The 19,843-nt window shown below is 33.4% G+C and overlaps 2 protein-coding genes across 2 annotated transcripts; one reads left to right on the forward strand and one right to left on the reverse strand.

The window, feature by feature from the left end:
- Nucleotides 1-134: 134 nt before the first annotated feature.
- LOC134271807 (V-type proton ATPase subunit E-like) lies at nt 135-8,164 on the reverse strand. The gene is made up of 7 exons (XM_062754028.1): nt 8,023-8,164; nt 2,479-2,544; nt 1,915-2,024; nt 1,636-1,702; nt 1,129-1,218; nt 792-860; nt 135-268 (listed from the first exon to the last, which is right to left on the reverse strand). The coding sequence occupies exons 1-7, from the start codon at nt 8,053-8,055 to the stop codon at nt 170-172; spliced, it is 534 nt and encodes a 177-aa protein (XP_062610012.1). The 5' UTR covers nt 8,056-8,164; the 3' UTR covers nt 135-169.
- LOC134271806 (uncharacterized) lies at nt 8,152-19,106 on the forward strand. Its single transcript, XM_062754027.1, has 7 exons — nt 8,152-8,230; nt 11,139-11,284; nt 11,728-12,396; nt 12,675-12,961; nt 13,493-13,734; nt 17,982-18,125; nt 18,362-19,106. Exons 2-7 carry the CDS (start codon nt 11,145-11,147, stop codon nt 18,899-18,901), a joined length of 2,022 nt encoding a protein of 673 aa, XP_062610011.1. The 5' UTR covers nt 8,152-8,230; nt 11,139-11,144; the 3' UTR covers nt 18,902-19,106.
- The last annotated feature ends 737 nt before the right edge of the window (nt 19,107-19,843 follow it).

The raw sequence follows: 19,843 nt of genomic DNA on the forward strand, positions 1-19,843 counted from the left end.
TACTGAGAACTTTAGAGTTTATTTTATAATAAGCAAGATTTCTGAATATGAATATTACATATTAGATCTGACAAGTTATACTGGACATGCATAATTCAAAGTTTCTTTTCTCTTGTAAAATATATTTCACTTTCTTCGATAAAAAGCTCAACTCTGACCACCTGAGTACTTACACATCATTTCCCAGGAAGTTGTCGGTATCTATGGTGATGGAGACGTCATTTCCTGTGGCTTCCTTGTACTGCCGTACAGCTGATGGAAGACTTTCCTACAGAGAAAAAAAAACGTATGTCATAAATGTTAGACATCTTCAGTGTATACATGTATTACATGTAGGTGTGATTTTTGAAAGTCTTTTAGAAAAACAGAAATGATCTGTAATTCCTGTTTTGTTCACAAAAATTTTAATTTTTTTTTCTTAAATACACAAGGCCATCTGCTTGCTAAAAATTTCATTCTCATGTATATTTTTGGTTTATTAGGGAATTACTGTGTTAACAGACTATGTCCAAAAAGCAGACTTTGTGAATCTCTCTCACTTTCAAATTCCAATGAAACTATTTATACAAAAAATAAATTTCTAAGAAAATTTAGTGATGTGAAAAACAGTTTTCAAAAGATTTAAACAATTTTTAACAATGTTAGGAGAATGATTTAATCTAGTTTCAATAAATCATTAGAATAGGGAAAAAAATATATCTCTGATTTTGTTTATAAATTTATCTCATTTCAATAAATGTTGATCCTTAGATAACTTCTAAAAATTCAAATTGATAGCGTTTCACTTTTACCTTCACTAAGTCAACATCATTCTGTCGACACCTCAATACAACGGATGCCTCTATAAGCTGAAACAGGCCCTGAAATCAACAAGGTAAATTAAAACTACGTTCTTAGACAGTATCTCTTTATAATGCCAATTAACATCAATATAACTTCTGAGGAAGTCATAACCTTTTCTTCAGCTGATGAATTTGTATTATTTCAATAAGAGCTGGAATAGTAAGATAATTTTTGCATTACGGACTCTGCTCTTTACGCAAAGTATGCAAAGTATCCCACATTTCCAACTATCATTGATGCCCTGGCATACTCTACTAACTAGACAGTGATTCCTTAAGTACTTACCTGAGCTATAAGTCCCTCTAGTAACTTCTTGTACTGATTTCTGTCTGTTGTGATCTGACCAAGTCTTTTTCTGGCATCCTCCATTAAATCCTAAGAAAATTAAATACTCAGTAAAGATCTTTGAAAAGAGATTTTAGATTTTCTTCTATCTGATTATCAGGTATCTTCCTATGTGTCATTGAAAATTCTGGCCTCTTTATTAACTTGTTTGAATTGTTTATTATGTGAATATTTTTTCTGCTTCCTTTTAAAAAAGAATAGCAGACAGCAAGACACCTGTAGTTAAATTCATTGCAATGGAGAATACAAAAAGGCCTGAGAAATTCAAATATCTTTATGAAATGGCTGAGTTACATATACATGTAGCTTAGTAATACATTTTATTATGACTTGTCATTTGTCACTTTTTCATTTATCAATATCTGTTTTAAATGTTGCATGAGCATCTTAATCTATTCAATTGAAGTTCTTTTAAGCATGATTACTGTTTGTAAGAACTATACCTACCCTCAGAAGATCTTCTCTCATCTTCAGAATCCGAAGGCGGGCCTGATTCAGAAGATTGGAACTTTGACTGAAAAAAAAAAATTGAAAGATTTTTTAAAATTCAGTTTATTAATAAATGTTACTATTTCAAACTTTACAGGAAACACAAAGAACTAATTATTTGAGAAAATTGGGTTTAAAAACACAAATTTTAAAGTTTTTTTGAAAATTGAAATCAGTGTCCACATTGGAAATCCGAGGAAGTAAAAGCTAAGGTCAGAAACTGAGACTCATACTTACATTTTCTTCTGTAGTTCCACCTGTTTCTCCTTCCTCTCGTAATACTCCATGATTTTAACTCTCTGTTGCTGGACAAGCCTACCCTTCTCTATGTTGAACTCCTCCTCAGCCTGTAAAAAAATCTTATTATAATAATTTGTCTTTTGAATATTAATACTGCATGACCACAGCATACTGAAAGCATTATAAATACTAAACGCTGTAAATCAACTATTTTTCATGCCATTTTTTATTCAAGATCCATCAGTTTGAAATCAATGCGCAACCATTAATTTTAGTGACTCGGGAAACATTCTAAACAAAAGAAATTGTTTGTGTTGATTATTATTCGCGAGCATAATATAGGTTGCGAAACTCGCTGATATTTCTCACACCTGAATAAATATTGGTTTATATTACTCGGTAGTTTGTCTTATTAAATGTACATGATAATTAATGCATTGAGTAAATTTACTTGGCATGTATGACTTTTTAAGTTCATTGATGATGATTGAACAACATACTGTATAATATTAATAGATAAAAATAAAAATTTATGTGTGTAGAATATTTAGTTCCACCCACCTTAGCATCAATTTCTTCTGCCTTTTCATTGGCTTCCTGCTCTATGAAAGCCATCATGTGTTTAATCTACAAAGAAATGTTTAAAGGAATATCAAATTTAATCCCTCAAGACATAAAAATAAAGTAACCAGTGGGGTATACATTACTTTATATATAAATGATCAAAGGAACGGACCAAAGCACATTTTCAAAATGTACATCTCATTCATTGATACAAATTAAGGAAACTGTGAGTAAATCAAACCTTGCTGGGTACATTAACTCACTCGACAGCTTAAACAGGTCCAGTCCAAAGACTATTTCTACCTATGTAGCTATTAATAGCTACCTAGGTATTTAATTTTAAAGTTACCCAAAGTAGCTATTTTTACCTAAGGATGACTGCACTTAACGCCGGTTTTTGGGTCTTTTTCAATCTCTGTTGTCACATTTATTTTTGTTTTAATTTTTGCCTCAAGTCATTTGTTATAGAGTTTGGTCTATTTCCAAATGAAAGGCAATGTCATAAAGCTTATAAACTGCGTTGTAATAAAATAATTTGGTGTTTTCTTACCCCACCTCTCTGCAAATATCGGGAAATTAGACTTATCTGCCCTTGATTGGAGATAAGATTTATAAATATGCATAAGAGGCGGAGCTAATATTGTGAAGAGTGGTCTAAAATTAGAATAGTATACTGTTACTGTATTTATATTTGGTGCATTCCTCTCTCTCTTCTCTCTCTCTCGGCATATGTTTTTCACTATTATTTTTTAAGTTTTCAAATAAAGTATATAACTAATAAAAAATAATATCGACCGGTAGAAGTAGCCCTTGATAATCAACAGCAATGGCTGATGTCAACAATTCGCGTGTTCGAATACAAGTGCCGACTAGCTCAGTCGGTAATGCACAGAATTTATAATATTGAGTTCTGGGATCTAGGATCGAGACCCGCTAACAACATTAAGACTTGGTTTATTTTTTCCCTTTTTATAAAAAGAAAGAAAGAAAAACGTCACAATTAGGCCATAATAAAAATATTCCTAGATTCTCATCCCCGCCCGCCCCGATTTTATATCCCCGCCTCGATTTTTTTTATTTCTGTTTTTCTTCGTCTTAATTCTGATCGGGATCGGTATTCATCTACCATTGTACTTTCGTTTTAAATCCCGCGAAAGTCGACATGATTTTGACAGATGAAAAGATAGTAATTGCTGTAATACATGTGTATATATTTTAAACAAGGGTCATTGGTTGAAAAAGATTGGTGATGATGTGAAGTAAGAGATAATTAAACCTCAACTATGACTTTTATTCGGGTATTGTAGATAAAATTACACCGATTGACCAAGTCAATAAAAAATCTGCAAAATTGAAAAAATAAAAAATATAAAATAAAAGCCGCCCGCCCGCCTCGATTTTTAAAAAAATTCGGATGAGAATCTAGCAATTTATTTAGTATGGCCTTACTGAAATTTTCTTAATTTCTTCTCCCCATAAATTAGTGTGCTTAGGATGGTATAATTTCATTTTTATTTACTGGATCTTACTTTGGATGTTCATGATAAGCGATGGTTCAAAACATAATAAATAAATCTCTTTTTTCTTGTAGACTACGAACATGTAGAGACATAAAATACACTCGAAAATATATAAAAATAGTAAAATTAAACGCTTTTGAGATAGATATAAGAATTATCTTATAGATATCTAAGAGAAAAAAGAATAACCCGTGGCTCGATGGGAATGGATTGAAACAGATATGGACAATCATTATCGCCCAGCAGAATGCGTGTTTCCTTACACGTCATGTGATGGAATTTTAGTTTTCACAGAGTTACCTGGGTATAGAAATCACGTGGTTAATTATAATATTCAACAGGTAACAACGTGGTCAAAATGGCCTGTTTACTATAGAGAAAGTGAACACACGAGAAACAGTTTTTTCTCTTTTTAACCATGAGCGCATGTTTGTCTATTGATCTCCTTTTAATATGAGGTAATATATATAAATATACAACTACCATAAAAAGGAGAACAATAGACAAACATGCGCTGACTATGTATTAAGCCTGTAAAAAGGTGGGCGTACTCATTATCCTATGTAGATTCCAGAATATGCGATGACCCTTCCCAATAAAAACGACTTCGAACTTCGTTAATACAAACTTTTAATTAACGTAATTACACAAAGTTGCAGTTAAGACATTGGCCATTTCTACCATTGAAAGAAATATGCCCATTTTTAAAATTAATTATGTCGCAATATCTAAGTTTCCTTAAGTGCAGTCATCCTTTTTATAATTTCTGCATTTTGCGGCACAAAGACCAAACGGCGCAACATGGTGAATACTGTATCTTTTGATACAGTCACACTAATGATGAATAAAACAAAATTTTGGCCAAAAAATGATTACTTCCTAAATCGGCAATTTTACATAAGTTTCTATGCAAAATTGATAATAAACGAAGTAATCATTTTTTGGCCAAATTTTTGTCATATCCATCATCAGTGTGACTCTATTAAGATATTTTGTGCTCACCATGTTGCGCCGTTCCTGCATTTGGCCACAAAATGCAAGTAAAGCAGAAAGTAGGTAAAAATAGGCAGTGTCTATATACACAACCGTCGTGTATATAATTTCAATGACTATTCGCACGACCATCGTGTATATAATTTCAATGACTATTCGCACGACCGTCGTGTATATAATTTCAATGACTATTCGCACGACCGTCGTGTATATAATTTCAATGACTATTTACACAACCGTCGTGTAAACATTAAACATGCATTGTATATCTTTTCTTGTTTGAGTGCGAGACGGTTCGTCCCCACAGGACCATTCGCACCGAAGCGTTTCGTCCCAATTAAGACGGTTCGCATGTACGACCAATTATTTGGTTACATGTATCCGATGTATGTAGTAATTGTCACTTGTTGACAGAAATCATTTACTTCTTGTTGACTTTTGAACTTTGTTGTATTAATTAAACCATTTCTTTCAATAAATTAAGGATATGGAATCTGTGGAATAAACAATTAACATGAAAAAATGACCTGATGCACTGATTTAATTCAAACATCTCAGTGCCAGTGGTGCCGATATCTTGTATAATTGGGGAAATATTGAGAACAAATGATGCACAACCTAAATAAAATGAAAATTTCTCTCCATATTAGGAAATAAAATCGAGAACCTCTTTAAATTATTGTATATAAAAACTAGAGGTACTGTGAGCATGAGCTCACTAAATGATACCCCCCGCCTCCCATATGGTTATAACTGGTGAAAAAGTCCATGTTTTCCTGTGGCCGGGAAATCCAAAATATGTGTCAGATCAAAAAGTAAAATAGGAGGTGCACAATGGCAATATGTAATAAAGATTCTGTGAAAGTTTCATCAAATTTCATTCAGTGGTATGAGAGGAGTTGCGGATAAGAGATGGGTACCCCAAAGCGTAACAGACGGACGGACAGACAGACAGACAGACGGACGGACGGACGGACGTACAGACGGACGGACGGAATTAACGATTACTATATACCCTCCCGCTTTTCAAGCGGGGGGTATAATGACCTCAATATATTTTCAAAAGGCTCTAAAATTTAATTTCAAGAAATAATTCTCAAACCTGCTTTTTTATGAACTTATGTTACTTTAAAAAAAAAAAAAAAAAAAAAAAAACAAACAAAATTTTATTAATAATTCTCTTTGACTTCACAAGCAGAATCTCCCAATTATGGTATAGCACCTTAATTACAAAACTGCATGAATCAGACGATAAATAAATGTACCGGTAATTATATCTGCACGCGGATAACTATTTTATATGTATACTTAATTTTGATTAGTTGAAAGAAGGTGATTTTTTTTGTGAGAACCGTAAAGGAAGTGGAAAGTTTCCTCTCTTCATTATATAAAGAACATTAAATTGCTTTCGATTATACCGACTCCGTTTTATTTAATGAAATTAAAAAAAAAAAACGAACGTGCTTTCAACGATATCATGTTATTGCATGCTCACCAATTTACCTGATATGTGAATTATACAATGTTTTATTTTAGATTTTCCAGGATTCGTTGACCTTACTGGCAAAAACCGATAGAATATCAAAATATTTGAGCAGTGAGTGCAAGTCGGGCACAATCTGAAAAAAAAGAACAATAGGAAAACTATTATAATTTAATGTTAGACTTGAATTGATCACATTTAACTATTATAATAATGTGTGAAATATCCACATTACAGGGGGGAAAAATTTCATCTACTATATAGATCTGCAGAAAATGAGAAATAAAAGAATTTGCAGGAAAGATCTTGTTTTACTTGATTATATCGTGAATTTCGACCCAGTAGAAGCCCGCTGGATTAGTTATGCTTCAATGCATCCATTGCACCACGTCAGCACTCAGCACCTGTCAAACTGGTAAAAATGGTGACAAAAATTCACCTTCTTTGGTCGGCTCAATAAAATGACTGTTCAATAAAATAAATTTTGATTTATGATTTTTGAGCGTTGATTTCTTTTTATCAAATTCTTAAATTAAAAGCCCATGCACGTAATTCAATACACCGACGGGTATAAAATTAAGGTATATTAGATCTGGAAGTAATTTTGGGGAACGTAAGTTACTATAACTGTACGCTTTCAATAAAATAGGCATAAGGAATAATCAGATATTTTAAGTATTTTTATTTATTTAAGTTTAATACTAGTTTAAACTGCAAATTCTGAAAAATAATTGCTGAAAAAGTTGCATCATTGTGTTTTCGTCAAAACAATTGAAAATGACGTCTTCGATACGAAGTTCGAAACGTGCTGGTCTCGAGAAGTTTGGGGACGAATTTAGGGTGCGGACGAATTTAGGGTAACGTTACACGACGATAAATGCGGTCGTGTACATATCTCGGGTAATGTGCAGTAGCTATATGCAAGACGGTCGTGTGAATAGATTTTACTTAATATCTATGCACGACGGTCGTGTATATATCTCATCACTTTGCAATAGCTATTTGCACGACGGTCGTGTAAATAGACTTTCCATATAGTGCGCACGACGGTCGTGTATATATCATCGGCCGTAAAAATAGCTACTTTGGGTAGCTTTAAATACCTAGGAACCTAGGTATTATAGAAATAGTCTTTGGACTGGACCTGTTAAATGTTGGTATTTTTTTTTTATACAATAGGCATTCTAATTCTAAGCTTTCTGTTGTGTTACCATGCTCATGGAATATTAATTCATGGCTCTGAGGTAGCATTTGACACTGACAGCCTAGATGTTAACTAAACTGCCACTTTCAATTAAATCTGTAAATCTTCCAGGTTCAGAAAGAAAGAACAAAGAAAATAGCCATAAAGTGTAAATGCATCTTTTTCTTAAATTATTAACTCAAATAATGCATTTATCTAAGCCAAAGTTCTGTGTAAAGGTTAAACAGAAGTGGAATATTTTTGTTGTTAAGAAATCAATATGCTGATAATGTAAATTTTCAGGAAACCTTTTGTAATTTCAGGCATATAATACCAAGCTCTGCATTTAACTTTACCATTACCTGTTTTTGGACATCTTGATCACTCATAGCCATCTTGACGGTTGACAAAAATCACTTTTTATCCACAGGAAAAATTTTTACTGGCAAATTTCTCGTGACTGTGATGAGCCCAATAAACGATGACGTATAACACACTTCCGGTGTCGGTTAAAGCATATGAAATGTGAAGAAAGTTTACAAGTCAACGAAGTTGAGCAGTGTCAGCCAGGTAAATAGGTTTAGGAAAATAATTCTCTGAATGAAGAATCATACAGACTGTTTCACATAAATAATTACAATGATTATTCAACGCAAGACCAATGTAAATTTGATCATTGAGCATGTAGGGCAAGCTGCTTGCTGTCGCTGTCATATCAGACTATTCACATAAGTTTCTTACGGTATGTTTCCATTTTAAATTGTTGACAATGGTGCAAAACATGCAGAGAATCCCATGTTTTGAAGTTGATGCAAAATATTCCTTAGATATGTCTTGTGGTTATTGCTTTTTTTTCAGAGACATATAAAACCATATATGGTTTTATATGTCTCTGTTTTTTTTTAATAATTAAAAAAAATTATCAAATTTATTTCTGGTTATTCACCATTGTTCACCATGTTCACATATCAACATATTATCCAATAGTTCCATATTTCCAGTAGATTAACATAGAACATCCAATGTAAATGTCCAGTCAACATTTTTGACTGCACTAGTACTAGATGGATTAAAGTTGTCTTAAAGTTGTCTTGGAGGCTAAGTAGATGTTTCTGCCTTTGCCGAATTTATCAGTGGCATGCAGTCATACTTGTGTTTAAAAAAATAATCCAGTGGTCATAAGAATCAGAACCAATTTATCCTGTTCCATTCTTTTTCCTTGCATTTCCTTTAAATGAGTGCCAACATCAGAACTCCGTCATGTATATATGCAAGCTCAGCTAGGGCCCGTGATTAATCTGCAGATCCTTTGATTGACAGATTACAACGTTCATCTGTAAAAAATTTGAAGCTATAGTTAGTATATTTTCAAGGTTCCGTTGGTCATGAAAAGCCAGTCAATAGAAAAATCATATGCATCAATATTTAATTAGCAACTTAAGTACAATTGTAATCCATAGAATACCGCACTGAGGCTGTCAATTAATTGTACACTCTGACCTGTTCTTACCATATTTATAGTTCTTAACTAAACTGTAATTCCTGATAACATTCTGCATTAAATATATCAAAATTAAATACACTGATAATTAAAACAAAAACATATTTTTTTAAATAAGTAATATCTGAAATGAGAGGGGGGGGGGGATAATAAATTTCAAAGCGCTTACCCTATTCTCAGATCAGCAAATCTTTGAAATTTTCCTTCATTGTGGCTGCACCATGGTAATATCTAATTGATCTTTAATCATTTCCTCATCCCATGAACATACTGGATACATTTGTAACTTTTAAAGGCTGGCATCTTGTTCAAAATGGTGATGACATGTATTTCCAAAAGCATATTTCAGTTCTTTACTGTATTAATCCATATACTTTCAATGTCCCTCACAAACACTTTGTATTGAAATTTTGAACTGGTCTGAGAAGGCCCACAAATCCTGACTGGCTCTCCTCATTGGATACTGCCCCACTTCAAGTAACAGTGGGGGACACAACAGGTTGTTTAGGTAGAGGAAAGCATTTTCAAATTGATGGGAATATGAAGATTAAGCTCAAGAAATTAAGATATTCCTGCCTGGTCCCCAATCATTTGTGATGCTATCAGCAGGAAGTGTTAACACTTAACACATGGTCAATTTGTAATAAAGGCTTGGGAAAGCTTGGACCACATAGAGTGTCAAAGTATTGTATTTCCTCACGTGAGCCTCACGTGAGGAATTGAGACTTGTAATTCTTTGGTTTTGGTTCTACTTGTAATACTGAATTTTGATTATGTCCAATTTCCTCACCTCTTGCTCACCTCTTGCTCACGTGAGAAAACGGAACTTAGAAAAATCACTACCAATGCTACATCTTAAATAAGGCTGTTCTTAGGTGAGCAAATTGAATAGACTTTTGCTCATGAGCATTGAGGTGAGCATAATTTTGCACATGTGCATTTTGGTTAGTATTTTCCTCCCTAACAAAGACTAACAATCTGCACATGAGCAAAATCCAATTCTACCTAATTTGCATGCAATTCTTACTTGATTCTCATGTGAGTCTCATGAGCTGCTCATGAGCATTTGTTAGAATGTTTGGTACGGGTTTTAACAATAATTATAAGGAATCTTTTATAGCCTGCCTCCCTTCGAAGAAGGGAGGGGATATTGCTTTGCTGCTGATCGTCTGTCGGTTGGTAGGTCCACTTAGTTCCCATTTATTTTCTTCACAACCGTTGCACTTACTGAAATAAAATATAGCGTACAGATTTACCAGAGGTATATCTAGGTCAAGTTCTGTTTTGGATACGATCGCACCATTTTTGACAGAATTATATGCTCTTGGACTTAGAAAAATTTCAATTATTTGCAGTTTCCATTCATTTTCTTCACAACCGTTGCACATACTGAAATGAAATTTGATATACTGTTATAATGCATGAAGATCGTGGTCAAGTTCTGTTTTGGGTACAATCACGCCATTTTTGACAGAGTTATGTCCCTTGGACTTAGAAAAATTTCAATTATTTGCAGTTTCCATTCATTTTCTTCGCAACCGTTGCACATACTGAAATGAAATTTAGCGTACAGATTTATCAGAGGTATACATGTATCTAGGTCAAGTTCTGTTTTGAGTAAGATCGCACCATTTTTGACAGAGTTATGTCCCTTGGACTAAGAAAAATTCCAATTATTTGCAGTTTCTGTTCATTTTCTTTGCAGAGGTTGCACATACTGAGATGAAATTTGGTATACAGATTTATCAGATAAATATCTTAGTCAAGTTCTGTTTTGGGTACAATCGCACCATTTTAGAGTTATGCCTTTTTGGACTGAACTGAAAAAAAATCCAATTTGGGGGGAGGGGGGCATAAGTGTTTTACAAGCATCTCTTTTTGTTGTGGAAACAGTGAAAGAATATGTTCGGGTCACAGAAATGTTTATCTAAATTGATCATTAATATTTTTACTGAATGTATTAAATTTACTTTGCAGATAACAATGGCAGCTAAATCTCCTGCCACCCCACCGTACTCCCCTGAAAACTTTAACCTAGAGACGAAGCTGATAGTCCTGAACTTTATAGGATACAATCCTCACGACTCGCCATCACAGTCCATCCAGTCTACAGACTTATTCAGGTAACAACGTGTCGTATGATAATCAATGCATAGATTGCAGTGCAGTCCGGGCTTTAATCCAGTTTACCCAATACTCCAGTATTTTCTCTTAAATTTGACTTTTCAGTCTATTAAACATTTTTTAATTAATATCATTAAAAGATATAATTCAAAAAAGTACAATTTTCATGAAGATAATTGTGTATCTAATGAAAAAAAAATTATCAAAAAGCATCACTAGCATGCAAAGATAGAAAGGGGCTGCGCATAACTTTTATTTTCAGTTTATTAAGATTTCCCTTTTATGATTTATAAGTATATTAATAAACTTCATAAATCATGAAAGACACAGCCTTTGATCTGAATGTGCCTGTTATTTTACTTTTTTTCATTGAGTAGACTGAATTTTGTGATTTAAACCATCACTGATGAACTGATTTGATAAAGTAAGTTTCTTTTATTAGAGGAAGATTCTGCCATTCTTTGCCTGTGACTCCCGACTTACATAAGCATTGCCATCACAGATCATTCCTACAAAAACAGAAAACTGCAGATCATCTGTATGCTCAACAATCTTCATATTCAATCACTGAGGAACAGGCCCCGAGACGAAAATCATGGTCCCTGGAAGCTGTGTCACCTTCTAAACTGTCTTTAAATTTCAAGAAAAATGTTACATTGAATTATAAATCTCAAGTTTGGTCACCTTCGACAGACAAGGAGAGTTCGGATGACTACAGAGCAGACGATGAATTGTCCCAGAATGCCTCACCATGTGTTCAATCAAGCGATCTCAATACTGAGCAGGTTCTGTCGCCAGGGAATGATGCCTGGCTCCACCCCGACACACTGTTTGCATCGCACAAGGCAGCCACCACCACTACCCCTAAATCATTAGGATTTGAACCTTCCCTGGAAGACTGGAAAAATTTGGAGACCGCTGTACCAGTGACTGAAGGAGAGGATGAGTTGAATGACATTTCTCCCGAGATTCAGGAGTTTATGGAATCGCTCCTCTCTGATGTGGTTAGACTGGTTGTGGAGAGAGAAATAAAAAGGCAACAGAAAAACTTAGACAAGGTGGATGCCTGTAATGGTTTTGACAAGGGGGAATATCACAGAGAAATTAGTGGGTATGTGAACTACAAGTGCATTTAATTTAATTGCTTGAAAGTACTTTTACATGTATATATGTATGTGTAGTCTTCATAATGTCCTATAAAACATGGAATCAAGAAAAGTAAGCGGTATGAAGTTTTTGAAGTAATAAATTATTAAAAGTAAAAATTGTGTAGAAGATATTGATGCAGAAATAAAAAAAAATCATTTTTATATGAGTATGGAGACATTTTTTGATATTTATATGTTACTGTTGGCTTTATATTCATTGACAATATATGTTTATTTTTAGAAATGATGACATTTCCTCCTCATCACCTGACTCCTGCTCCAGTATGTCTATAGAGAACTTTGGCCCCTCCCCCGACGAGGTGGACTCTGTCACTTCTCACGAGATTGACGGCTGTAGCTGCCACAGTGTCATGACTCCTCCCACTGACTTCACACCCGGTGACAGATCGAAGCTCCGCCTACATATTGTCAATCATTCCTCCCCAGCTGTAGAGGAGAGTGTTCTAAATTGTATGAGGGCGGAGCTTAGTGAAGAACTCTACTCACTGGAGTCAGAGTTAGAGAATGGTAAGTTATGCTAAGTCCAGGTTCTATAATTAACAGGACCCTCTTAAGTATACATAAAGATGTTAAAGGTTCTTCGCTCTATATAAAGATTATACATGTAGTAAAACAAAAGTATTTGGATGTAGCTTTCTTTAAAAAATGTTGATAAAGTACTGCTTAGCACTTTTATATAAAATTTAAACATTTCAAACTTGATATATATATATGATTATCTCCCTTGAATACCTCTATCTATAGATCTGCAAAATATTTTGAGAGGGAAAGGGTGTTTTCTAGAAAAGGAAGAATCTTTGATATTGAGATGAATCTTGTTCAAGATGAAAGATGGAATTTGTTGATACTATGAATGAAGGAAGATAACTCTTACTCTTATCCATTTAATTTGTTAATTAATGGGAGGAACTTTAGCATATTTGTAGGCTGTTATTTTAGTTTGTGTACAGTCATATTTGTGAATGTGTATACGTCATTTTTTCACTAATCATGAAAATGTTTAAACAAGGAAAACCTTTATAACTATCTTACTTTCAGTTTTAAAGAAACAGAGAAATGGAGAAGTTGTCTCCCCCCTTTTGACCCCTCCTTTGACCCCCCAGTCCAATGCTGCCCGGGTCCTGGCCAGGATAGGAGATGAGGTGCGAGCCAAGTACGAGTTTCAGCTGGAGGACGCGCTTCATCAACTTTTCATTGGAGGTCAACAGACCTTTTCATATGAAGCTTTCAGGGAATCAGCCAATCAAATTGTAGATCAAAATTTGCCAGGCTGGAGACAGGTAAGAAGAAATTGGTAAAATCATGTTTATTTCTATTCTAGTACATGTATTAGAAAAAAAAAGGTTATCTTTCCTTGCATACTTTAGTATTTGTAGGTGAGGTTAGGTCCTGCATATATTTTAAATGTTTATCAAATTTTTATTTTATCATCCATTGTAAATTTGTTGTCAGTACAAGTATTTAAGCTGTATTGGTCAAGTAAGTTAATCATGCCCCCCTTCTAAGAAGGGAGGGCATATTGCTTTGCTGCTGTCTGTCGGTCGGTCGGTAGGTCTGTCGGTCTGTCTGTTCATTTAGTTTCCGTTCATTTTCTTCATAACCATTGCACATACTGATATGAAATTTGGTATACAGATATATCAGATGAATATCTAGGTCAACTTCTGTTTTGGGTACGATCGCACCATAATTGACAGAGTTATGCCCCTTGGACTTAGAAAAATTCCAATAAATTGCAGTTTCCGTTCATTTTCTTTTGAGAGATTGCACATATTGAAATGGAATTAAGTATACAAATTAGTCAGATGAATATCTAGGTCAACTTCTGTTCTGGGTACAATCGCACCATAATTGACAGAGTTATGCCCCTTAAATTTAGAAAAATTCCATATTTTTGCAGTTTCCGTTCATTTTCTTTGGAGAGGTCGCACACATTGAAATGGAATTTAGTATACAGACTAGTCAGATGAATATCTAGGTCAAGTTCTGTTTTGGGTACAATCCCACCATTATTGACAGATTTATGCCCCTTGGACTTAGAAAAATTCCAATAATTTGCAGTTTCCATTCATTTTCTTTTGAGAGGTTGCACATATTGAAATAGAATTAAGTATACAAATTAGTCAGATGCATATCTAGGTCAAGTTCTGTTTTGGGTATGATCACACCATTTTTGACAGAGTTATGCCTTTTTGGACTTAAAAAGATACCAATTTGTGGGGGAGGGGGGCATAATTGTTTTACAAACATCTCTTGTTTTTGTTAGTATGTACAATAGCTCCAATATGATTTTAACTGTAAATTGTGATACATCTGCAGGTTAATTGTGTTACTTTTGGTGTATGGACAGTGTTGTAGCTGTTTAGTTATGCGTGATATATATATATATATAAATTGTAGGTTGTGTTACTGTTAGTGTATGGACAGTGTTATAACTGTTTAGTCACACGTGATATATATATAAATTGTAGGTTGTGCTACTGTTGGTGTATGGACAGTGTTATAACTGTTTAGTCACACGTGATATATATATAAATTGTAGGTTGTGTTACTGTTGGTGTATGGACAGTGTTATAACTGTTTAGTTAAGTGTGATATATATATATATATATATAAATTGTAGGTTGTGTTACTGTTGGTGTATGGACAGTGTTATAACTGTTTAGTCACACGTGATATATATATAAATTATAGGTTGTGTTACTGTTGGTGTATGGACAGTGTTATAACTGTTTAGTTAAGTGTGATATATATATATATATATAAATTGTAGGTTGTGTTACTGTTGGTGTATGGACAGTGTTATAACTGTTTAGTCACACGTGATATATATATAAATTGTAGGTTGTGTTACTGTTGGTGTATGGACAGTGTTATAACTGTTTAGTTAAGTGTGATATATATATATATATATAAATTGTAGGTTGTGTTACTGTTGGTGTATGGACAGTGTTATAACTGTTTAGTCACACGTGATATATATATAAATTGTAGGTTGTGTTACTGTTGGTGTATGGACAGTGTTATAACTGTTTAGTCACACGTGATATATATATAAATTGTAGGTTGTGTTACTGTTAGTGTATGGACAGTGTTATAACTGTTTAGTCACACGTGATATATATATAAATTGTAGGTTGTGTTACTGTTGGTGTATGGACAGTGTTATAACTGTTTAGTCACACGTGATATATATATAAATTGTAGGTTGTGTTACTGTTGGTGTATGGACAGTGTTATAACTGTTTAGTCACACGTGATATATATATAAATTGTAGGTTGTGTTACTGTTGGTGTATGGACAGTGTTATAACTGTTTAGTTAAGTGTGATATATATATAAATTGTAGGTTGTGTTACTGTTAGTGTATGGACAGTGTTATAACTGTTTAGTCACACGTGATATATATATAAATTGTAGGTTGTGTTACTGTTGGTGTATGGACAGTGTTATAACTGTTTAGTTACGTGTGATATATATATAAATTGTAGGTTGTGCTACTGTTGGTGTATGGACAGTGTTATAACTGTTTAGTCACACGTGATATATATATAAATTGTAGGTTGTGTTACTGTTGGTGTATGGACAGTGTTATAACTGTTTAGTTACGTGTGATATATATATAAATTGTAGGTTGTGATACTGTAGGTGTATGGACAGTGTTATAACTGTTTAGTTACGTGTGATATATATATAAATTGTAGGTTGTGTTACTGTTGGTGTATGGACAGTGTTATAACTGTTTAGTTACGTGTGATATATATATAAATTGTAGGTTGTGCTACTGTTGGTGTATGGACAGTGTTATAACTGTTTAGTCACACGTGATATATATATAAATTGTAGGTTGTGTTACTGTTGGTGTATGGACAGTGTTATAACTGTTTAGTTAAGTGTGATATATATATATATATATATAAATTGTAGGTTGTGTTACTGTTAGTGTATGGACAGTGTTATAACTGTTTAGTCACACGTGATATATATATAAATTGTAGGTTGTGTTACTGTTGGTGTATGGACAGTGTTATAACTGTTTAGTCACACGTGATATATATATAAATTGTAGGTTGTGTTACTGTTGGTGTATGGACAGTGTTATAACTGTTTAGTCACACGTGATATATATATAAATTGTAGGTTGTGTTACTGTTGGTGTATGGACAGTGTTATAACTGTTTAGTTAAGTGTGATATATATATATATATATAAATTGTAGGTTGTGTTACTGTTGGTGTATGGACAGTGTTATAACTGTTTAGTCACACGTGATATATATATAAATTGTAGGTTGTGTTACTGTTGGTGTATGGACAGTGTTATAACTGTTTAGTTACGTGTGATATATATATATATATAAATTGTAGGTTGTGTTACTGTTGGTGTATGAACAGTGTTATAACTGTTTAGTCACACGTGATATATATATAAATTGTAGGTTGTGCTACTGTTGGTGTATGGACAGTGTTATAACTGTTTAGTTAAGTGTGATATATATATAAATTGTAGGTTGTGCTACTGTTGGTGTATGGACAGTGTTATAACTGTTTAGTCACACGTGATATATATATAAATTGTAGGTTGTGTTACTGTTGGTGTATGGACAGTGTTATAACTGTTTAGTCACACGTGATATATATATAAATTGTAGGTTGTGTTACTGTTAGTGTATGGACAGTGTTATAACTGTTTAGTCACACGTGATATATATATAAATTGTAGGTTGTGTTACTGTTGGTGTATGGACAGTGTTATAACTGTTTAGTTACGTGTGATATATATATAAATTGTAGGTTGTGTTACTGTTGGTGTATGGACAGTGTTATAACTGTTAAGTCACACGTGATATATATATAAATTGTAGGTTGTGTTACTGTTGGTGTATGGACAGTGTTATAACTGTTTAGTTACGTGTGATATATATATATATATATAAATTGTAGGTTGTGTTACTGTTGGTGTATGGACAGTGTTATAACTGTTTAGTCACACGTGATATATATATAAATTGTAGGTTGTGTTACTGTTAGTGTATGGACAGTGTTATAACTGTTTAGTCACACGTGATATATATATAAATTGTAGGTTGTGTTACTGTTGGTGTATGGACAGTGTTATAACTGTTTAGTCACACGTGATATATATATAAATTGTAGGTTGTGTTACTGTTGGTGTATGGACAGTGTTATAACTGTTTAGTTACGTGTGATATATATATATATATATAAATTGTAGGTTGTGTTACTGTTGGTGTATGGACAGTGTTATAACTGTTTAGTCACACGTGATATATATATAAATTGTAGGTTGTGTTACTGTTAGTGTATGGACAGTGTTATAACTGTTTAGTCACACGTGATATATATATAAATTGTAGGTTGTGTTACTGTTGGTGTATGGACAGTGTTATAACTGTTTAGTTACGTGTGATATATATATATATATATAAATTGTAGGTTGTGTTACTGTTGGTGTATGAACAGTGTTATAACTGTTTAGTTACATGTGATATATTTATAAATTGTAGGTTGTGTTACTGTTGGTGTATGGACAGAGTGTTACATGGAGAGCGGTGGAGTCTGGACACAGGGGAATAGGGAACCTGATCAGCTATACCACACGACTACTGTCTGATTACGCAGCAGACTTCATTATAAACCAAGGAGGATGGGTAGGAATAATGTTTTCTATAAAATATACAAAGAGTGATTCATTTAATTATCATCTTCCAAAAAAAAAAAACAGATCTTACAAAAAAAATCTTACAAAATTATATTTCTTCTGTTTGGGTTTTTGTTTTTTGTATTAATAAATATATTTTTTACAAGATATTCTAATATGTAGTCCATATCAGATTAAACTGGCACCTCCTTGGATTTCATTGGTTGTTCTTTTGTCATTATATAGGAAGCTGTCATGAGTTTAGAGTCCTCCGTAGAAACTTCACCAGACCAACAAATAGGCCAGTTCCCTTTGAATTCCCATCAAGTCACTGACCAATCACATTCCTTTAATCAGTCACACCACCCACTACATTCCAAACATCTCAACAGCCAATCACATTCCTTGTACGAGTCATGTGCCATGTCAGTGAAACCAGGTGACCTCTTCAGTAACCATCAGAACGTCACTGCCAATAACAGCAGTTACCATGACAGCGAGGTGATGTCAATATTTGTTGACCCCACTCAGGTTATTGAGTCTGTGTCACATGGAAGCTTGTCTGCGGCAGAATCTGATGAGGCCTCAGGGCCTGAGGTACCGTCTGTCTCGGCAATCATCTCAGAATCGGATATCTCCTCAGGAAGGTTCCAGGGCTGGGATGACCATGTGTTTACTAGGTCTAGAAGTGAGGACTACTGGTCTAATATGCTCATGATGTTTTTTAATGTTGGTACCCTGATTACCATTATTTATTTGTCTCAAAGTGGGAGGAGCATTAATTAAGATTCAGTTGTTAGGTATTTAATTTTGCTCAATTTTAAGTTTGTGTTTTGTTGTTATTCATGATTGATGCTTGATAAGCAGACATATGATTTGGTTCTATAAATGAGTCAGAATATATCATTTATTTATGTCAAATGTGAGTCCATTTTATTATATTGTTTATTTTTATTAACAGTATATATTTACAAGAAATATGAAACACAAAAAATGTGCACCTAAATAAACAATGTGTTCATTTAATTTAAAAGGAGTTTTATTTTTCTTCAGTGATTATTGTTGCTATAAGTGTAAAATAAGAGTCCATGCAATTTGTAAATTGATATTATTGCTGCATTTACATTTATGTTTGTCAAAGAAAAGGAACTTTGCTCTAAGGAAGTGAAAATCACATTAGGTTTTTTGATATATAAGGAAGATTGATTATCTGTTGTTGATCTGATTTTTTATTGCCTTAACATTCCTTTAACATGTAATTCCTTTCAATGTACTTTCCCATTGTTTCTACATTTGACCATCACATTATTTTGGTGCACTTCAAAAAAAAAATTTAATAAAAAAATGCCCTATTCAAGATATATATACATGTAAGTCTATATTCTTAATATAAAGATATTTATTTTTAATAGGATTTTTGTTGTGCCAAATCCCTGTCATAATAAGCGCTTATTTGCTGTTAACTTTATGATTTATGTCCATGAAGTTAATTTTGGAGGACCTATTTTCCCTCTTGTTATTTGTAACAGTCAATGTTAATGCTATTTTAAGGGTTTCAAACTGAGCTTTTTAAGGTGATGCATAAGCAGAGTTGGTAAAATGAATAAATCCATTTAATCATAAATCAACATTATTGATTGCAAATAAGAAATGAGAAAATAGTTATTTCCATTCCAATGCAATCTATGCATTTTCTCTGATGTTTACTTTTCATTTTGTTTAATTTTG

The sequence above is a fragment of the Saccostrea cucullata genome, unplaced genomic scaffold (assembly GCF_032062105.1).
Source record: "Saccostrea cucullata isolate Sc308-1 unplaced genomic scaffold, CSIRO_AGI_Scuc_v1 ctg8378, whole genome shotgun sequence".
Lineage (NCBI taxonomy): Eukaryota > Metazoa > Mollusca > Bivalvia > Ostreida > Ostreidae > Saccostrea > Saccostrea cuccullata.